Source organism: Mustelus asterias, chromosome 7 (assembly GCF_964213995.1).
Source record: "Mustelus asterias chromosome 7, sMusAst1.hap1.1, whole genome shotgun sequence".
Classification (NCBI taxonomy): domain Eukaryota; kingdom Metazoa; phylum Chordata; class Chondrichthyes; order Carcharhiniformes; family Triakidae; genus Mustelus; species Mustelus asterias.
This window is the reverse complement of record NC_135807.1, coordinates 85,534,286-85,556,770: the sequence shown is the minus strand read 5'-3', so window position 1 is coordinate 85,556,770 and position 22,485 is coordinate 85,534,286. Positions and strand designations below refer to the sequence as shown.

Sequence of the window (22,485 nt, the reverse complement as noted above, 5' to 3'; positions counted from 1 at the left end):
ACAGTGCAGAAGGAGGCCATTTGGCACTTCGAGTCTGCACCGACAACAATCCTACCCAGGCCCTATCCCCGTGACCCCACATATTTACCCTACTACATCAACAAGGTCATCTATGTGCGAATCCACAAGAGATGGGTGAGATCCTAAATGAATATTTCTCATCAGTATCGTTGAGAAAGGCATGGATGTTAGGGAACTTGGGGAAATAAATAGTGCTGTCTTGAGACGTGTACATATAACAGAGAAGGAGGTGCTGGAAGTCTTAAAGTGCATCAAGGTAGATAAATCCCCGGGACCTGATGAAGTGTATCCCAGAACGCTGTGGGAGGCTAGGGAGGAAATTGCGGGTCCCCTAGTAGAGATATTTGAATCATCGACAGCCACAGGTGAGGTGCCTGAAGATTGGAGGATGGCAACTGTCATGCCTTTGTTTAAAAAGAGCTGCAGGGAAAAGCCTGGGAACTACAGGCCGGTGAGCCTCACATCTGTAGTGGGTAAGTTGTTAGAAGGTATTCTGAGAGACAGGATCTACAGGCATTTAGAGACGCAAGGACTGATTAGGGACAGTCAGCGTGGCTTTGTGAGTGGAAAATCATGTCTCACAAATTTGATTTGAGTTTTTTGAAAGGGAAACCAAGAAGGTCGATGAGGGCAGTGCAGTTGATGTTGTCCACATGGACTTTAGCAAGGCCTTCGACAAGATACCGCATGGTAGGTTGATGCATAAGGTTAAATCTCACGGGATCCAGGGTGAGGTAGCCAAATGAATACAAAATTGGCTGGATGACAGAAGCCAGAGGGTGGTTGTAGAGGGTTGTTTTTCAAACTGGAGGCCTCTGACCAGTGGTATGCCTCAGGGATCAGTGCTGGGTCCACTGTTATTTGTCATTTATATTAATGATTTGGATGAGAATATAGGAGGCATGGTTAGTAAGTTTGCAGATGACACCAAGATTGGTGGCATAGTGGACAGTGAAGAAGGCTATCTAGGATTGCAACAGGATCTTGATCAATTGGGCCAGTGGGCTGACGAATGGCAGATGGAGTTTAATTTAGATAAATGCGAGGTGGTGCATTTTGGTCGATCGAACCAGAACTTAATTAATGGTAGGGCGTTGGGGAGAGTTACAGAGCAAAGAGATCGAGCGATACAGGTTCATAGCTCCTTGAAAGTGGAGTCACAAGTGGACAGAGTGATGAAGAAGGCATTCAGCATGCTTGGTTTCGTTGATCAGAACATTGAATACAGGAGTTGGGACGTCTTGTTGAAGTTGTACAATACATTGGTAAGGCCACACTTGGAATACTGTGTGCAATTCTGGTCACCCTATTATAGAAAGGATATTACGAGTGCATAAAAAAATTACTAGGATGCCACCAGGACTTGATGTTTTGAGTTATAAGGAGAGGCTGGATAGACTGGGACTTTTTTCTCTGAAGCATAGGAGGCTTAGGGGTGATCTTACAGAGGTCTATAAAATAATGAGGGGCATACATTAGCAAGATAGTCAATATCTTTTCCCAAAGGCAGGGGAATCTAAAACTAGAGGGCATAGTTTAAGGTGAGAGGAGAGAGATACAAAAGTGTCCAGAGGAGCAATTTTTTCACACACAGGGTAGTGAGTGTCTGGAACAAGCTGCCAGAGATAGTAGTAGAGGCGGGCACAATTTTGTCCTTTAAAAAGCGTTTAGAGGGTTACATGCGTAAGATGGTTATCGAGGGGTATGGGCCAAACATGGCAATTGGGACTAGCTTAGCAGTTAAAAACAAAGGGGCAGCATGAACAAGTTGGGCCAAAGAGCCTGTTTCCATGCTGTAAACCTCTCTGACTTTATGACTACTAATCTCCCTGACAACCTTAAAAAGACCCAATTATGCCTACTCTCTGCTTCCTGTTAGCCAGCCAATCTTCTGTCCATGCCAATATGTAACCCCATATACCATGAACTTTTATTTTCCACAACAACCTTTAAGGAGAGGAGAGAAATCACAAGAACTTACATAGCATTTTTAGCTAAAAAGAGATTAAACATTTGATGATAATGGACACCCTACAATGCCAGTCATTCTAAAATCGATTTTCCCTCTCCCCAAACCCAAATTTAAGAAGCAAAGCATGAAAATGGGATGTTCTTGCCATCTATTCATTAGACTTGAGAAATATTTTAAACGCATCAGGTGTGGGACAACAAGAAAGATAAAACAATGAAAATCACTTTCAAATGACTTCTAAAATGCCACTGTCGGTGTTCAGCCACTACATCTAATAAATATAATTGCACCAAAATTGGAATATCCTGTTCTCAAATTAAAGCATATTTAATCAGAAGTAAAAGAGTTTTTAAACAGCATACTATGTTATTATTGCCACTGAACAACCAGCCTGGTCCCTCAAAAAATGTTTTTTGTTGTCATTCCCTTAAACATTTCATGATTTTTTTTTAATTGTTTGTGACATTTTGGCTTTTACCGTAATCCCATGTGAATATCCCAATGTTCATTTTACTTTCTGCAAAATAGTGAACAATTGTAATCTTTGCTTTTTACTTTCTGATTTGCTGTCTGTGAGAATTCTTTAATGTGATTGGCTGATCAGCCTGCTTGATGACTTCACTGTTGCTGAATGCCACAAATTCCCTACAATGGCACCCAATTTAAAGCAATGTTGAGATAGAAGGAACTGGTGTTTTGGAACCGGTTAAATCCTTGTGGGCAGTTTTTTTTTTAGGTCAATGGTGAATGTTGTACCTTTGCTGCTGCCTGCAGAATCCTAGCCAATATCATTAATGCTTAATTCATTAAACTGCAAGTCAAGGAAGAAATAGTCAATTAGTGTAGTTACTGTTGTAAAGCAGGAGAACATGTCATCCAATTTGCACAAAAGATCCTGCAAACAACAATGTGGCAATAACTAAATAATCTGTTTCTGTGATGCTTGTTAACAAATATTGCCCAGGACATGAGGAGATCTTCCCTGCCCTTCATCAAGAGACTTTTCACATCTACTTGGGAGGACTGACGAGCCCCCATTTACCATCCATCCAAGTGATGGCAGCAGCATTATGATAACTTTCTCAGTACTGCACTGGAGTGATTTTGTACTCGAGACTGAAATGGGACTTGAACCCACAACCTTCTGAGTCAGAGGCAGGAGTGTTACCACTCGATTACAAGTTGCAAGGTTAACTCAGCCACTTTCTTCAATTTACAATTCATCAGACTGCTGACTCCACCAGTCTCAGGGGTGATCTTGGGCTGGACTTTCCTCTGGGCTCTGGAAAATGACCTCAACACTTTTGTGGCTTGCAAACTGTGGATCTGATCCATGTGTGACTTCATGTGCCATTTTTGTCAGCAAGCCCTTCTGGAGTGTGTAATTATTGTGGATATGGAGGTGGGCCAGTTTGAAGGCCCACATCATCAGCTTTCCAGTACAATTTCTCAGCTTCCAACAGTCAGTAAAGGCCCCCTAAATTTCACCCCAAACCTTGCTCATACCCACCTACTGCCCATGCCACTACTGCGCACCCCATATATCCACCATATCCCCTCAGATCACCCAGGCAACCCCATGCCATCTCTCTATAGCCACTCCTGAGATTCCATGCACTATCAATGGAAAATAATTGACATTGGTAACAAGCAAACCGCTCACCATCTCATAAAAGCCTCCATGCTATTGATCCTGAGAAAAATGCACTCTGCTATTTGAAAATAAAGCAATCAAGAAACCATATCATAGGGACAACCTGTTACTGGAGCTTCTTGAAACTGTTATTCATTCCCAGATGAATGGAACACCTACTAAGCAGAAAGTCATTAGCATTAGAAATGCAGTCAAGCATTGATAATTGCCATAGATGTCCAAACTCTCTGGGAAGGAAAGAGCAGCAGATGTTCATTTCAACTTCAAAGCAGAATACCTGTCAATGAATCTAGGGTGGTTAGATTTTTTTCAAGTGTAGGTTTTTTCAAAACCAGTTATCTTTTCAGCTAGAGCCATTTAAATCGCAGTAGAGCATAAGAACATAAATAGGAGCAGGGGTAGGCCATCTAGCCCCTCAAGCCTGCTCTGCCATTCAATAAGATCATGGCTGAACTGATAGTGGGTTCAGTTCCACTTACCCGCCTGTTCCCCATAACCCTTAATTCCCTTACTGATCAGAAATCTATCTACCTGTGACTTAAACACATTTAACGAGGTAGCCTCTACTGCTTCATTGGACAGAGAATTCCAAAGATTCACTACCCTCTGAGAGAAGAAGTTCCTCCTCAACTCTGTTCTAAATTGACTCCCCCGTATTTTGAGGCTATGCCCCCTAATTCTTGTTTCCATTGCAAGTGGAAATAACCTCGCTGCTTCTACCCTGTCTGGCCCCTTCATTATCTTATATGTTTCTATAAGATCTCCCCTCAACCTTCTAAACTCCAATGAGTACAGGCCCAGTCTACTCAATCTCTCCTCATAAGCTAACCCCCTCATCTCCGGAATCAACCTGGTGAACCTTCTCTGTACCCCCTCCAAAGCTAATATATCCTTTCTTAAATAAGGGGACCAAAATTGTACACAGTACTCTAGGTGTGGCCTCACCAGTACCCTGTACAGTTGCAGCATGACCTCCCTGCTTTTATACTCCATCCCCTTCGCGATAAAGGCCAACATTCCATTTGCCTTCTTGATCACCTGCTGCACCTGCAAACTGAGTTTTTGTGATTCATGCACAGTAGAAAAGATGACAGCACAGGCTAACAGCACGTTTTATAACATTTTTCACTGCATCATCGTGCTTTCTCCATTGGATTGCACATTCTCCTCGTATCTGCATGGGTTTCCTCCGTGTGCTCCGGTTCCCTCCCACAGTCCAAAGATGTGCAGGTTAGGTTGATTGGCCATGCTAAATTATCACATGGTGTCAGGGGGACTAGCAGGGTCAATACATGGAGCTACGGGAATAGGTGGGTGGGATTGTGTCAGTGCAGACTCGATGGGCCGAATGGCCTCCTTCGGGACTGTAGGAATTCTATGTATAATTTGCAGCCTGGTGGTAGCAGTCTGTATTTGCATGGTATTGGGACTGCTTTCCTGTTCTAGTTTGTTATTTTAAACACCAGAGTACACAGACATCAGTTATAATGAGACATCTCACTAAACTATCCAGTATGTGCTCTTAAGTTCCATCATTACATATGATTCTACCATCAGTACATGGGTTTTAATGAGCCTGTATGACACAATCCAACATGAATACTTGGACATTATGTACTTGGACATCACACATTATTCAATAAATCTACCTTTAATTTCTATATTTTATGCATATTATCTCTAAATCACGGTACATCAGAGATATATAAAAGTGACAATAAGGTGCACTTAGCTCCTCTGAATCTCTCCTAATAATTTTGTCATGGTTATATGGCCTCCAGTTTTTTTTTAAACAAACGCCAGTTATCAAACCAATGTCCCCAAGATCGTCAAAGGCATGAATGAATGACATTCACACGTTCCGACAGTTTCTCACCCAGACCTCAGGTGTACTTGTACCATACCATAGAAACCCTGGCATGCAGAAGAAGGCCATTCGGCCCATTGAGTCTGCACCAACTTTTCCAAAAGAGCATCTTACCCAGCCCCTATCTCCGTAACCCCACACATTTACCATGGCTAATACACCTAATCTACAGATTTTGGATGCTACGGGGCAATTTCGCATACATCATCTGTGGGTTGTAAATCAGAAACGTGTTGGGTGAGGAGGTGGGATGTGAGGAGGAGGATCAGGTATGAGGATGCTGTTACATTCCATGGTTCCAGTCCTGTCACTGGCCACAAACTCAGCAACTGGCATCCCAAAAATGACCGACACAATTTCCTCCTCCACAGGGATTGGAACATACAAGCCATGCCTGTCCGCCTTCAGTTAGCTCTTGCTGTCTCTGGTTATGCACCACCTTGCCCTGCAAGAAAAGAAAGTGGGCATTCTTTTCAGGTGATGTGGCTGTCATGGTTGAATAGCTGGGTGTGCGTAGGCTTTGAGCTGTGGGTGTGAGGCTTGCAGTAGTGTTAAGTATGTGTGAGGGTGTGGTGAAGCATATGAGTGCTGATTAATAAAAGGTGGGTGAGTGAAGGGCATGTGGTGAATTGAACAATATTTGAGGATGATGATTCAGTTCGTCGAATACAACACAGCATGGTGGCAGAGTGATTAGCACTGCTGCCTCGCAGCTCCAGGGACCTGGGTTTGATTCCTGGCTTGGGTCACTGCGTGGAGTCTGCGTGTTCTCCCTGTGTCTGTGTGGGTTTCCTCCGGGTGCTCCGGTTTCCTCCCACAATCCAAAGATGTATGGGTCAGGTGCATTAACCATGTTAAATTGCCCCTTAATGTCCTGGGATGCGTAAATTAGAGGGATTAGCGGGGTAAATATGTGGGTTATGGGCTTAGGGCCTTGGTGGGATTGTTGTCCGTGCAGACTCGATGGGCCGAATGGCCGCCTCCTGCATTGTAGGGATTCTATGATTTAAAGATACATTCCCCGATCTTGACCACTCTTGTGAACTTGCGATATTGCAACCAGGTCCTGCGGACTTGGCTCCTGACGTTAACCTCCATGGTTACCAGCTTCCTTCTGAGTGTGTGGCCTCCTTGCCCTCTCCTAATACAGGACACCTCTCCTCCTTCCCACCCCTGCCACCATGGCCTTCAATGTAGTACCTGAAAATTGTGGAGTCCATGTTCTCTCATGTGGTGCCATTCTTCAGTATGTCCCAGGTCAGAGTCACTTCCTGAATGATTGCCAGCAACTATTCCAGTGCCACAGTGCATCGCCCCTTTAAAAGATGCAGACTAACATCGAGCAGCACAGACTAACTTTAACTGGTGCTAGCCACTTTCAGTATGGGGCCATTGCTGCATCCAACCAATGAAATGCACTAGCTGGACTCCAAAATGAGTGAACAGCACACATTTAGCGTGCTGCCTGCATCATGATCAATGGGCATTGGTTAACTGTACCTCGCGAAGCTTGTGCCCACCTTTGGGAGCTATCGATTTAGCCCCGAGGAAATCAAAATCAAATTCGGGTCGAGCGGTGTCAGCAGTGGAAATAACTGAGCCCAAGCTGGGGGAACAAGCAAATGGGAGAAAGTGAAGGAGGAATGGGGAGGGAAGAAATAATGGGAAGAGGTGGATGAAGAAAGGGAGACCAGAGGAGAATAAGAGGGGACAATGGCAATGAGAGGAGGGCAGCACTGATCACTCACTGTCTTCACAGTGGGTAGAGAGTGTAATGAGCTACCTTCTACAGTGGGGCAAGGGGAAGAAGATGAGGAACAGGATAGATGACCAGAATGGGGTGGATAGGAAGGAGGACAGAAAAATAGAGAGGGGGGTTCTGGGTGGAGAAAATAAAAAGACAATATGTTCTATAACTATCGGGTAATTAACTCTATCACATTATTGCATAGGTGAAAATCTACTCCAATGTGACATTCACATCACAAGATTACTGGAAGTTATGCAATGTTCTGCATGTTATAAACAATGCTCTTATTGAATGCCAATTTTTGCTGCATTTTGTGTAACAGATCAAAATGGTTCCTGGAAGGAGGTAACTAACATGTCATCAAGCTACAGCAGCAGTGGCAACTGGAGCTGGGGGGCGCCCAGCGATCAGTCAAATCCATCTACTCCATCACCACCTTTATTGGCCGACAGCTTCAAACCTTTCCGTGCAGCTATCCAGCCAGATGACAGCATTGACGAGGCAGAGTCCAGTAACCTGTTGTTTGATGAGCCTATACCAAGGAAAAGGAAGGTATGTTAACGTTACCCCATTTGCAGATCCCAGTTATTAGAATAATAAAATCCCTATAGTGCAGAAGGAAGCCATTGGGCCCATCAAGCCTGCACTGACAACAATTCCATCCAGGCCTCTCACTCATCTTCCTCTGTCATGCAAGCTGCCACCAAGTCTTCAGGCTTTTCCTTACAAAATATTAGAATGGGTTGCTCCCAAATTAGGACTGAGGTGAGGAGAAATTTCTTCACTCAGAGTGGTGGACTTCATTACCGCAAAGTAGTTGAGGCCAAAACATGGTGTGATTTCAAGAAGAAATTGGGTATAGCTCTTGGGGCTAAAGGGACATTGGGGAGGAAGAGGGGAATCAGAAAATTGAATTTTACGATCATCCACGACCAAAATGAATGGTGGAGCTCCTGTTTCTATTTTCTATGTTTCTGTGTTAAATCTATGATCATCTCTCCACAACCTGTCTGAGTTTCTCATCCATCATAGAGTCAGATTGCTGACCCTCAAATATCATTGAAGTGATCTCAACCAAATTTCCAAATTACAGTGTATGTGACTGTAACTGTGGCTTAGAATCATCCTCACCTTCCTAAACCTCTGGAGCTGACACAGTCGACTAAACTATTATAGAATTGTGCAGTGCAGAAGGAGGGCATTTGATTTGGCCCATCGGGTCTGCACCGACCACAATCCCACCCAGCCCCTATCTCCTTAACCCCACGTATTTACCCTGCTAGTTCCCCTGACACTAAGGAGCAATTTAGTATGGCCAATCAACCTGACCCCACACATCTTTGGACTGTGGGAGGAAACCAGAGCATCCGGGGGAAACACACGCAGACACGGGGGAGAACATGCAAACTCCACACAAACTCCACACAACCAGTGACCCAAGCTGGGAATCGAACCCGGGTCCCTGGCGCTGTGAAGGCAGTAGAGCTAACCACTGTGCCACCGTGCCGCCCATATCAACCTCTAGGATCTTTTTCCACTGTTCTACTCAGCAGGACTGCCCTCACTTGGTTCCAGTCTAATCTTTTCAGCCTCATCTCAGTCCTAGGTGGCATCCCACTTATTTTGAAATTGTGCCCCCTGGTTCTAGACTCACAGCCAAGGGAAAAATCTTAATCGCCTGTCTAATCCTTTAAGTGTTTTGTAGGTTTCAATGAGATCCCTTCTCATTATTCAAAACTCTAGAGAATACAGGCCCAGCTTACCCATAAGACAGTGTTCATAAGACTGCATAAGTCTACCTTCATTAGACAGTCCTGCCATCCCTGGAACAAGTCTGGTGAACCTTTGTTGCACTTTCCCTATAGCAATCCTTTCTGAGGTAAGGAGACCAAAACTGCACTTTGTACTCCAGGTGCAGTCTAACCAAATTCCTATACAATTTAAACAAGACCTCACTACTCCTGTACTCAAATCCTCTTGTGATAAAAGCTAACATTCCATTAGACTGCCCATGTATGCTAGCCTTCAGTGACTTATGGACAAAGACATCCAGGTCCCTTTGTATATCTGCAATGAGGGACTGGAAAAACTGGTTTTATCAGAACAGAGGAGATTCAAAGGAGATTTTATAGAAATGATTAAAATTATTAAAGGATGGGACAAATGAAATAGAAACAAATTGTTTCCATCAATTAAATGGTCTAGACTGAGGAGATTTAGACTCCCCCTAAATCTTATCTCTCAGGCCAAGTTTCTGATGACTCCATCTTTGCTGTGACGCATCTTTCTTTCTTTGCAACTCCTCTAAATGTCTTTATGTGTTAAAGATGCTCAATAAATGTATGTTGTTCAGTTTACAATTGCCAAGCCTCATGCTTTTGCTAATGACCTGAAGTTAAAAGTTTTCAAATGACAATTTAGCCAAGCTTCCACGTACACTCAGACTTGATGAATGATCAGTTGTTCAGACAAACAAATTGCTGTTTGACGTTGACTCTGACAATGGCTCATCAACTGGGAAATCCAGAGAAAACATTTCAGTTGTTGGACGTATAGAACTGTCGACAGCTAAGTCAGACCCTTCAAAAGGGGAAACTGAGTTGAAAGATAGAAATGGCTTCTTGTGTTTCCTCCAATGGCTTTTAATGGGTAAATTATACCATGTTTTGTAGTCTGGGATTCAACTTCTGGTCTTTGTTTCAACTTCTGAATTCTTTCTTTCCATAACCTGGACAGTGTTGGGTGCTACAGTTGATCTCATTCCCCAGACTATTGCCAGGGGTGAGTGGGAGGAAGGGGAGCGATGCAGTCAGGAAGTCATTCAGCCTTTCTGTACAAAGCCACTGGGAAACACCTATGTTTGATATTTTGGGTGAAGATAGAATTAGGCTTGACTGTGTTGACACTCAGGGCTATGAAATCCTGGCGCTATGGAAGGTGAAAAATGAGATTTAGGCACCAGAAGCCAGGATCAGGAACTTGAGACAAAATTCCACCAACATTCTACCCCATTCAAAGTGGCTCTTTAAATTCCACTGGGGGAATCATGGGATTGTCCGTCTGACCCCTTTTACCTTGGGGGGGTGGGAACACATTGGAGGAATTCCTGGGCTACTTTCAGGACCTTGTGTCCTTAAGTTCCTCAAAAGGTTTCAATGGAACTCTCTTCAGCTGGGAGAGCTGCATTTATTACCAGGTAACTGAGCAATCAATTTATTGGGACAAAATGGCCCCTTACAGAACCAAAGAACCATAAGGTTTAATGCTTCACACTGGGCCTAGAAGGGCCTCGGGCAGGATGGAGGTGGACTATGCTGCTTTACAGGAGCAGATTGGGACAAGTTGCAGTGATGCATTCTTGTAGCCACTTGGCAGCACACCTTGGAGATGAAATGACCTCTCTCCCTGGGATTTGTGATGGAGCATCTGACACAAGACTAGATTGGGTGATGTTTCTGTTCCACTATATTAACACTGTTGGAGCAGCCCACCATCAATTATGCAGCCTTGTTATCTGGGCTCATAAAGGAAAGATGACTGCTCAGATGGGTGTTACCAGCACCCATACCTCAGTGTAACTGTATATCTTTGAGAGAAGATGGAGTAGACTTAGACTTTGTTCAGTACTCTTAAGTTGGTGACAGCGGATTGGCAGTTTGCTTTACATCTGCTGTTTTTTTTATTTAAGGTAAATGAAAATTGGGAGAGATGTAAAACCTCTTCTGATTCACTAGCAATCATTTTGCGTTGTCAGCTGAGTCAAAACCTACCCGTGGGAGAAATCTTTTAAAAATCTACCGCTTTGTGCTTCTTGGTATGCATTATGATGCAACATTCATGAATAAACAGTTCCTCCAATTTTCCACTTAGATTCATGATCATTAATCCTTGAAAGAAACAAAATCATCTTTCCAAAATGTGATTGTTAACTTCAGATTGATCTGAATTAAACCACTCGAATAGAGTAAACTATGTACCATCTGAGCCTCCGCTATGTAATGACTTAGGACCAGTTATCAACAGAGATTGAGCAATCGATGGTTCTGTAAATAAATTTTAGACTCTTTAAGAGGTGGCAATGTGTCTCCAGCACCCAATTTCAAAGCCAATGAGTCAAATCCTATCCTTCTCACTCAGCATCGTCTACTTGTTCAAGCTTTATTCCATCACATTTTCCAAGAATTCATGCAGGCAAATTTTCCTGTCCCTGATGTTGGGCAGGAGCAGCTCAACCAAAGGCTAGACCCAGACCCTAGTGCGGCTGTCCTGAGCCATTTACGTGATGTCTGGTGACACTCCCAATGTAAGCCCGTCTTCTGGTATCCAGAATCCTTTCCCTCAATTCTTCTTCTTCACTGACTAAACATGAATTAGGAGGAGTAGGCCAGTCGGCCCCTCAATTATGCTCCTCCATTCAGTAAGATCATGGCTTATTTACTTGTAATTTCAGCCCCACATTTCTTCCTCCCCCCGAAAACTTTTCACCACCTTCTTACTTCTCTTCCTTCTGCGTCTGTTCTGGAAAAGATGTCACTTATAGTTGCATTTTCAAGCTGCTAACTGCTGAGTCTTTGACTTCTCATTCAGCACAATATTTCTATAGCTGTTGATCTTCCTAACCACTCCCTCTCCTCCACCTTTCATTCCCTTGTACCTTGTCTTCGAAACTCTCTCCCATCCAAGTCATTCCCTTAGCATGGTTCCCCTGATTCATCTCCCAGTTTCTCACCGTCACTAGCAACCTTTTTACACTCCTTGACACTGCTCCCTCCGCTTTCACCTCCAATGGTTGGTGCAAGGATCTGATAGATTGAGGCCAACTGTTCAGCTACCTCTGCAGCTTTGCCCCTCCACTTTGCATACCAAACTATACCACTCCCCTCGGCTACTGTGCCCTAGCTGTCAACCCACCTTTCTTCTAGTTTCTCTCCTTTCACCTCTATTGTCCAAAGTTTGCCCCACTCACCTGTTAATTCTGCTCCCCCTAAATTGCTGAGCACCTAACTTTCCTTCTTAGTCACCATGCTTGTTGACATTGTAAATAGTTTCCTCTTATATACCGTTTCCACCGCGCCCCATGGTTAAAATCTGTAATTATCACCTTCCTCTTCAAAATAAATCCTCAACCCATAAGACCATAAGACATAGGAGCAGAATTAGGCCACTCGGCCCATCAAGTCTGCTCTGCCATTCAATCATGGCTGATGTTTTTCTCATTCCCATTCTCCTGTCTTTTCCCCATAACGCCTGATCCCCATATTAATCAAGAACCTGTCTCTGGCTTAAAGACACTCTAATTACCTGGCCTCCACAGGTAAAGAATTCCACAGATTCACCACTCTCTCTGGCTGAAGAAATTCCTCCTCATCTCTGTTTTAAAGGATCGTCCCTTTAGCCTGAGGTTGTGCCCTCTGGTTCTAGTTTTTCCTACTAGTGGAAACATTCTCTCCACATTCAATCTATCCAGGCCTCGCAGTATCCTGTAAGTTTCAATAAGACCGTTCCTCATGCAAGAGGCTCTTCATTCCAGGGATCATTCTTGTGAACCTTCTCTGGACCCTTTCCAAGGTCAGCACATTCTTCCTTGGATATGGGGCCCAACACTGCTCACAGTGCTTCAAATGGGGTCTGACCAGAGCCTTATACAGCCTCAGAAGTACATCCCTGCTATTGTATTCTAGCCCTCTCAACATGAATGCTAACGTTGCATTTGCCTTCCTAACTGCTGAATGAACCTACACGTTAACCTTTACAGAATCTTGAACAAGGCCTCCCAAGTCTCTTTGTGCTTCTGATTTCCTAAGCATTTCCCCATTTAGAAAGTAGTCTATGCCTCCATTCCTCCTTCCAAAGTGCATAACCTCACACCTTTCCACATTGTATTCCATCTGCCACTTCTTTGCCCACTCTCCTAACCTGTCCAAGTCCTTCTGCAGCCCCCCTGCTTCCTCAATACTACCTGTCCCTCTACATATCTTTGTGTCATCTGTAAACTTAGCAACAGTGCCTTCAGTTCCTTCTTCCAAATCGTTAATGTATATTGTGAAAAGTTGTGGTCCCAGCACTGACCCCTGAGGCACCTCACTAGTCACCGGCTGCCATTCTGAAAAAGACCCCTTTATCCCCACTCTTTGCCTTCTGCCAGTCAGCCAATCCTCTATCCATGCCAGGAACTTCCCCTTAACACCATGGGCTCTTAACTTATTTAACAGTCTCTTATGTGTCACCTTGTCCTTGCAAACTTGGGAAGCACAGTGGTTAGCACTGCTGCCTCACGGCGCCAGGGACTTGGGTTCAATTCTGGCCTCGATGACTGTCTGTGTGGAGTTTGCATGTTCTCCCCATGTCTGCGTGGGTTTCCTCCAGATGCTCTGGTTTCCTCCCACACTCCAAAGATGTGCAGGTTAGGTTGATTGGCCATGCTAAATTGCTCCTTGGTGTCAGGGGGATTAGATGGGTAAATATGTGGAGTTAAAGGAATTGGGCCTGGGTGGGATTGTTGTCGGTGCAGGCTCAAATGGCCTCCTCCTGCACGTGGGGATTCTATGATTGTCATTCTGTCTCCCCCATACAGGCTATTTATTTGGATCTTTTTACAAGACTGCTATTAATTAGATCTTTGGATAGCAGAATTTGATTACCTCAGGAATTGTTTAATCTATTATCTTTTTCACAGAACTCCATGAAAGTTATGTTCAAGTGTTTGTGGAAGAATTGTGGAAAGGTACTCAGCACTTCTGCAGGGATCCAGAAACACATTCGTACTATCCACTTGGGGTAAGATGTACATCACAGGGAAGAAGCTTAGCTTGAGTGGACTATCGTAGCATAGGATAGTTCTCATGTGGTCAACAGTCAATATATTTTCGAGATTAATTGATCAATATAGTGAAAACATTAAATGTTGCAATTTTCTGACACATCTTAAGCACTGATAAGGAGCAGATTATATCCACAATCCTTGATACTGTTAAGTTATTAGTAGAACCCTTGTTATTGAGCAGTACCATGGAGATCAAGCATTTTCACACAGATTTCCTTGCCCTTTCTATAAGCATTTTTTCTGCAGTTTTACAGCAGGTGCCCTGTTTGTCCTCCCTAACAAGGGGCTCGACAGAACCAGCGATAATAGCATTGGCATCTGACAGCCATGAGGGAAATGAATATGGCTTTGGGTAATCCAAAAAGAGGACTTTACTGCCAATATGTTTCACATTAAAGCATATTATTCGGTCATTAGAAGTAGACCGAGCTGCCAAAAGTCAACTATCTTTGGGATCAACTCATAATGATCTTTATGACTTTCAGTACTGCTTCAATTCTGAACCGGGAACCAATGTTAGGAGGTTGATTGGTCTCTCATATATATAGGTCTTATTATAGTTGTAATGAAATGTTGCTAGGAATCTTTTGCCTAAAGTTTTGTTGTGTATTTTTAATAGTGATTGAGAACTTTGTGGCATTGAAACTGTGTCACCCAGTTGTTATTTTAAGTTTACTGTAATGTGGTACCTGAAGAGTAAAATTATACACTTAATTGAATATATAGTGGAACTGATATTGTGCAACATTATGGAAGGGGATTCGCGCAATGGATAATGGGAGCTGGCAGTGAGCCAAGAATATCCACATTTTGTCTTGCACATATGGGGGGGAAGTTTTCCGGCCATTCACGCCGAGAATTTGGTGCTCAGCTAAATCTCTGTTCACTGCAGTGGAACCAGAGAATCCCACTGACGTGAACAGCTGGAAAATTCCAGCCCTGGTGCTCTAAACCCCTAGGCTCTGTTAATGAAGACAAGTCCAATCATATTGTAAATGAAGCATGACATTTTATTCTCCGAGAAAGGAAACAAAAAGAGAATTAAGAAATATCAAGGGACCGTGCAATTAATTGATGTTTTTGCAAATCTTTGTCTCAACGATTCAGGCAAAAAAATGGAAAGGCAGATCAATGATCTTTCATCAGAACTAGAAGAGATTCCCTGTTTATAAGTGGGTAGAGAGCAAGGGAAAATGAGTGGGGGAGCAGGCAGGGTTGGCTGAATCCACCCTTGCTCAGTCCCACTGTGGAAGGCTACACACTTGCTCAGGAAGCTGAGTTCCTCAGCCTCTCCCTGTGTTAAGGCATGTGTTCAGCAACTTGACTGTGTGTGCAATGGTGAGATTAGTTAAGAATCAGATCATTTTATTGTGCAGCATGCAGGTAAACCAACCTATTGAGGCTACACTTTAATCACATTCAAAGGATACGTTTGATCAAGATTTCTATAGGTGAGTAAATAGGAAGTGGCTTGGTGCATTAGACGTCAGTGCTTGCTTCATTGGAACTCTATGCTTGCTTCAGGTCTGTGTTGAGGAAAAAAATGTTTTGCCACAGATTCACTGGATTCACAAGCAGACTCTGGCCAGAATTCTCCAGTCATTCACGCCCCTGCTACCACTGCCAGCGAGAATGGAGAATTTGGCGCTCGGCCAAATCTCCATTCACTGCAGGAGGACCGGAGAATCCCAGCCGCGGGTGAGGTTGGAGAATTTCAACCTCTGCTTATTCAGCATTTCACTTTTTGGAGGACCATGTAGAGTTGGGGAAGGGGATGCAGTGAGAGAAATGCATCCCCTCCCTTATCAGTCACATATAAGCTTTCTAAGGGCGGCACGGTAGCACAGTGGTTAACACTGCTGCTTCACAGCTCCAGGGACCTGGGTTCGATTCCCGGCTTGGGTCACTGTCTATGTGGAGTTTGCACATTCTCCTCGTGTCTGCGTGGGTTTCCTCCGGGTGCTCTGGTTTCCTCCCACAGTCCAAAGATGTGCAGGTTAGGTTGATTGGCCATGCTAAAATTGCCCTTAATGTCCTGAGATGCGTAGGTTAGAGGGATTAGTGGGTAAATGTGTAGGGATATGGGGGTAGGGCCTGGGTGGGATTGTGGTCGGTGCAGACTCGATGGGCCGAATGGCCTCTTTCTGTACTGTAGGGATTCTATGATTCTAACTGATTTTCCAAATGCAAGTACCTGCTTGATATCTAGCTTTATTCCTTATATACAAATCTAGAAAACTTCTGGACTTCTCTAGAGACTTCTGGATGAGTACATGGGACTTAATAGGATTGAGGGTTATAGGTAAGCCTATATATAAACCTAGGTAGGTAGGGACATGACCGGCACAACTTGTGGGCCGAAGGGCCTGTTTGTGCTGTAGTTTTTCTATGTTCTAAAACTTAATCTAAGAGCTAGTTAAATTTCACCAGCGTTACTCAAACATCTTCATCCCACTCTACTGAAGATACTTTGCTTCCTGTATCAGCACAGTTATTTTGTCGTCTTAATAATATTACCTCTATGCATTGTGCAGCAAATCCTGTCACAAATCTGTCTGACTTATTCTATTATTTTACTTTAGTCTAATTAGAATTGCCTTACATTGTGTTACTTAGTTTTAAAAGGGAAAACAAAGCCATAATTGTTCTCTCTCTATTTTTAGTACATTCAAATTCACAGAATCTGGCATTGCACCAGTTCAAAATACTGATATAATGTGAGCACTGTCATCAAAGCAATTCTGGAGTTTTATCTACAAAATCTGTGATTAATCATCTGCTTCCTTTCCTCAATAATTTTGATGCATCATCCACGTGTGTTCCATAGTTTCATGAAGCTCTTCAACCTTTCCTGTTCTGAAATATTTTCAATTTTTAAAACGATTCAGAAACTTTAAGGACAGCTCTGGACTGCGGCCTGCAACTAATTTCCATTGACTACCTGTCAGTTTTTTTTTGATGTTTGTATTAACTTAATCACTGTCTTGACTCAAATGTGGAGGTGAAGATAATTACTCCACTGTAGATAAATGTATTTTTAATGCATCAAACTGAGACACAGAGATTGTTCTTGTTCAGCAAGGAGGCAGCTGCCTCAGCCAGTCGTGACTGTGGTGGGAAGGGGGAATTCTTCTCTAACTTGCGGGGATAATGGGTAGGACTTTTGAAAACGTCTTTTGTCAAGCATTTTTCGGATGCAGTAATACAGTTTTTGTAAAACGCACCCATCCGTTAGAGACTAAATAAACCACTACTAAACAAACGGGAGTAAGTGGGGGGACGGGGTAGTTTCTGCTTTGTGGGCCCCAGGGTTTCAATTGAAAGGCTCCCCAATCTCCATACAGCCCTGCTTCTCCACCATTTCCTTTAGCACATCTTCACACGCACACACTTTTTCCGCCTTGGTTAATAGAAGGATTCCCGAGCTGATTATTAGTCTGTTGAACCATGTTATGATTGTTCCTTCGGTGGCCAACAAGTCCTGGCATTGGACTTGCAGCCAGAGCTTCTGGTCCAGAGACAGGGACGCTGCCACTGTGCCACAAGGTCTCCATTCTACCATAGTAAACCTACTAGAAAAATGGTACGAGTATATATAAAATTTGTAAATAAACAGGAGCTGATATTGGAGCAATTAACCTGCCCTCCCAATCTCTCATCTCCAGAGTATGTTTTGTGAAAATGATAAAAAGCCTTGTAGAAGATTGAATTGCAATAATTACGGTCCTAGACACACTTTTTTTTTATTCTTTCGCAGGATGTGGGCATTGCTGGCTAGGCCAGCATTTTATTGCTCCTCCCAAACTGCCTTTGAGAAGATGGTGGTGAACTGATTTGAACTGCTGCAGTACGTGTGGTATAGGAACATCGGCAGTATGTTGATGGAGGTGCTTTCATGCATCCACTTGTCCTAACTAGGTGGTAGAGGTCCCGGGTTTGGAAAGTGCTGTCGGAGGAGCCTTGATGACTTGCTGCAGTGTATCTTGTAGATGGTACGCACTGCTGCCATTGTACGGCGGTGGTGGAGTGTATGGATGGTGAAGGTGGTGGATGAGGTGCCAATTTTGTCGGCAGCTTTGTCCTGGAGGGTGTCAAGTTTCTTGAGTGTTGATGCTGCACTCATCCAGGCAAATTGAGAGTATTCCATCACACCCCTAACTTGCTTGAATGTAGTCCTGGTCTTGCTTCATATGGACATTGACTGCTTCAGTATCTGCGGAGTCGGGATTCCAACTTTATGATGGAGGGAAGGTCATTGATGAAGTAGCTGAAGATAGTGGGGCCTAGAACATTACCCTGAGAAACTATTGTCGTGTTGCTCTGGAACCGAGATGATTGACCTCCAACAACCACAACCATCTAAAATCAGATCAAAATACTGCAGGTGCTGGAAATCTGAAATAAGAACAGAAAATGGATGAATGCTGCATGTCTGGCAGCACCTGTGGAGAGAGAAATGAATTAATGTTTTTACGTCTAACTGACTCTTCTGAGTTGAGGAAGGATAAACATGTGATGCATTACATAGTTGGAGAGAGGGTTGAGTTTCTGGTCAAAGGTAATCCTTGGCTGTTGATAGTAGGGGGGGTTCAGTGATGACGATGCCATGGGGGAAAGCGATAAAGACATCAGGAATATAACATTTGCAAAACAAAGCTTCCACACAAATGTCGTAAAATCAGACGGAAAGCGGCTAACACGAATGGCGCCAGTTTTCGGACCTGTCGCGATTTTATGACACCCGGATTCCCGGCGCGGTCAGCCTCTTGCCAGAAATGGGCGAGAAGCTGGTTAATTTATTGAAATTAATATTTGAATAAATTTTAATGTGTTTAATGAGCCAGGCGCTCAATCGTCCGGGCTCGCTTGCCTTTATGGCCTTGCTGGGAGAGGTTCTCTCCAGCAAGGAAAACACTTGCTCCACATGAACAGGGAACAGTCATATTGGCATTGCTGGGGGAGCCGAGTGTAAGGTGGGGCTGCCCTCTGGGCAGTGCCAGAGTGGCCTGCTGCCACTCTGCAGGCGATTGGTGGGGGAGGGAGGAGGGGCTGCGATCTGTCAGTGTGGCATGGATTGCATCCCGGGCTGCGGGCCCCCGCGATCGTGGAGATGGGAGGCGGGGGGGGGGGGGGGGGGGGGTGGTTGAGGTTGCCTGCAGTAGCAGGGGCCTGACAGCTCTCTCTTTGTCTGTCAGAGACCTGCTACTGTTAATGCGCGTGTGCGACATCAGAGGTCTGCACATGCGCACTACCTCCCACTACAGGCTGTCTGGCGACTTAAGCCCCACCCACTACCTCTCTGGCTAGAAACTGACTAACCCATCTTTTTAGAGACAGAGTGCATAAAGTTGGGTGTGAAAACTTGCCCAAAAAAACGGATCTGGAACACTCCCACTTTCAGACTAGCTGGACACTTAGAAAGAATCTCTTAAAATTCCATCCACTGCTTGACAAATTCTTTCATGTTCTTTAAGGACATAAAAAATCCCGTGGGATTTCCTGATCCTGCCCCTCAAAAACAGCACAGAATCCTCTCTTGTTTATCCCCCTTTGTGCTGAGTTTAGGAAATATTTCAACAGTGGAGAGAAATATGGGGGCGATTCTGTGGCCTGGCACAAATCTCAATTTGGCCAGAAAATCTCGCAAAGGGGTGGGGAGGGGGGGGGGGGGGGTGGTGCATAATGTGATTTGCAATGGGGAAGAACCCTTTTTAGGATTCTCCCCAGCCGATGATGGAATCTGGTTCTCGCCCAGTGAGGACCTGAACCAGATTAGCATATTTAACTCACTATTTAATTATGCAGTTTCAGGTTTTAGCAATATTCACCCAGTTCATGGCATTCAGCCACCCGCCGGTGCAAAGCAAAGCCAATGGGAATCGCTATTGGTCTTCAAAACAGAGGCTGGATGTGGTGACCACGCGGGGGGGCCTCAGAGGCCATTGCAGCCCCCGGGTGGTCAGGGACATGGCCTGGCACTGCCAACCCAGGTAACTTGATTTGCACAGAATTGATCCCAGGTCCCTGGTGCTATGAGGCAACAGCGCTAACCACTGTCCCACCGTGCCGCCCTGTTGCAGTGCACAACTTATGTGACATTAATAAGGGAGTGTGCACAGCGATCTGTGATGTTTATATTAAGCTTGGTCTCGGATCATCACTGGATACCAAATGTCTATTTATTTTATCCTTACAGCCGTAGCCTAGATTCAGATTGCAGTGATGGTGAAGAAGACTTCTACTACCAAGAGATTAAACTGAACACTGATTCCGTCGCCGAGGGTTTGGGCAGCCTTTCTCCAGTGTCGCCATCTGTGGCCTCACCACCTACGCTCTCCAGCTTGGATACAGGACGACCTGAAGCCACCGTCACAAGAACTGAGACCAAACCTACCACTCCTCTGAGTCGGTCGGCACCAACGTGCCTCTACCTCATTCATACTGACCACGCTTATCAGGTAACAATATGCGCCTTAATTCAGATGGCTGGGATTTCAGGGATTAATCATGTGGAAAACTTGTGGTTAACAGGATAGAGGTATGATTTAATGGTGCCAAGTAAAAATTGAGCACAGCAGGTGTACATTTAGAAATTGGAGCATGTAGGCCAGTGGTTCACACAATTTCATAGAATCATCATAGAATTCCTCCAGTGTAGAAGGAGGCCATTCGGCCCACCAGGTCTGCACCGACTCTCCGACCAAACATCTTACCCAGGCCCACCCCCGTCCCATCCTCATAACAACATGCATTTGCTCCACTAATTCCCCTAATCTACACATCTTGGAACACTAAAGAACAATTTAGCATGGCTAATCCACCTAATCTGCACATATTTGGACTGTAGGTGGAAACCGGAGCACCCGGAGGAAACCCGTGTAATGGGATGAATATTTCAATGAGATAGGATCTTCCCCTTTGTTCCATGTGTGGTATCCTTTCAAGTTTATTACCTTAATCATAAGAGCAGCGAGAATTAAGATAATTTGATCCTGAATATTTCTGCTGTTAATTCCCTTTCATATAGCTGTACGTATAATGAGTTATAAAGCCTTGCTTTCTATCAGAAATGTCTTTATGGATTTACTGACTGAAAACCACTGAGTTTTAAAAGACTGAAATTGCATTCCAGTGACTTGAAATGGCAGTTTCTAAGATAGCTGAACATTTGCATGACTGCATCCTACACATTCTAAGACCATTAAAATGGAGCCAACCTGTCAAGAAACCCCAGCAGAGATGCCTTGAAAGAGTGTGAATGGGATAATCTCCTAATCCATTCACAATCATCTAGTGTATTCACCCAGGTAGGGACAATGTATTAGATGTAATCACCTCAGTCGATGAGGTCTGGCTGTGAAAGGAATTCACCGAGCCATTATTTGATCATGTAAACGATGGACCTAGTATACACTATCTATGACCATGTTCCAGTAACTGGTCAGTTAAAGAGAGAGGATCATGTGACAAGCCAATTAACTTTCTTTTGTCTTTAAGAAACTATTTTTTATCCAGGTCACAAAAGAGAGAAGCAGAAGAGACACAGAATAGGCAGGACCCCTGAGTGGTGCATTCTCTCTCTCTTTCTCCCCCTCTCTCGCTCTCTGTCTCCCTCTGTGATAACCTCACGAGGTCCATGGGGAAATCACTGATCGATCTCCCTGCGGGCCTTGTTGAGCGTGAATTCTCCTGGTAACATGCCCAGCTGGATATCCAAGCCTTTTATAAGGCAGGCCCAGGACGCGGCCTGTGGAACTATATTCCCAGGCAGGGATAGTGTGTTTGCAGGTAGTGGTTTCATTTTACATTCTGTAATAAACTCCGTCCCTTTCCAGTCGGGCTTCCTGATATACCCTCTTCCTCCCTCCATCATGTCTGCAAGTTTGAGCCATGCCTGCTGCCTGACCATCCACCCGCTGCAGGCAGTGATTTAGGATTAAATCCAGCAACTTCTGATTCCATATGAACTGTAATCAATAATCCATCAACATATTTACATTGTATCAATGCCAAATCCAGAAGGACCCCCGAGCTCAGCCTGAAACTATGCAGGGAACCCGTGTGTGTCCTTTACGTTCTTCCTCCTCCTCCTCCAGATATCGTGCCCTGAGAGGGTGTCGGCATGCATTGACTTCCATTGTATTGATCCACAAACAGGCAAAGTACTGCAGTGGTTTCTTATACAATCACAGCACATAAACAGTTAATCACTCACTGAATTGACAAGCATACCCTTTTTGTTAAAAAAACTGTTGCGGTCAAATGAGGGGTGGAAAAAGAGAGAGCCACCCTAACCCCCCTTCTCCCCCCCACACCTCACCTAATCATAACAGAAACTTGGGGGCTGTGTCAGTGAGTGGGTTCGTAGTGAGTGGACCATAGACAAACAAGAAATTGG

At 44.3% G+C, this 22,485-nt stretch overlaps 1 protein-coding gene across 2 annotated transcripts in view; it reads left to right on the top strand.

Moving 5' to 3' along the window:
* znf704 (zinc finger protein 704) overlaps positions 1–22,485 on the top strand; it is a 204,543-nt gene that overhangs the window by 148,132 nt on the left and 33,926 nt on the right. For both annotated transcript variants that reach the window (XM_078216422.1, XM_078216421.1), the window contains exons 4-6: positions 7,587–7,816; positions 13,941–14,041; positions 20,284–20,545. In XM_078216422.1, the coding sequence (XP_078072548.1) occupies positions 7,587–7,816; positions 13,941–14,041; positions 20,284–20,545 (593 nt within the window). The remainder of the gene's footprint in view (positions 1–7,586; positions 7,817–13,940; positions 14,042–20,283; positions 20,546–22,485) is intronic.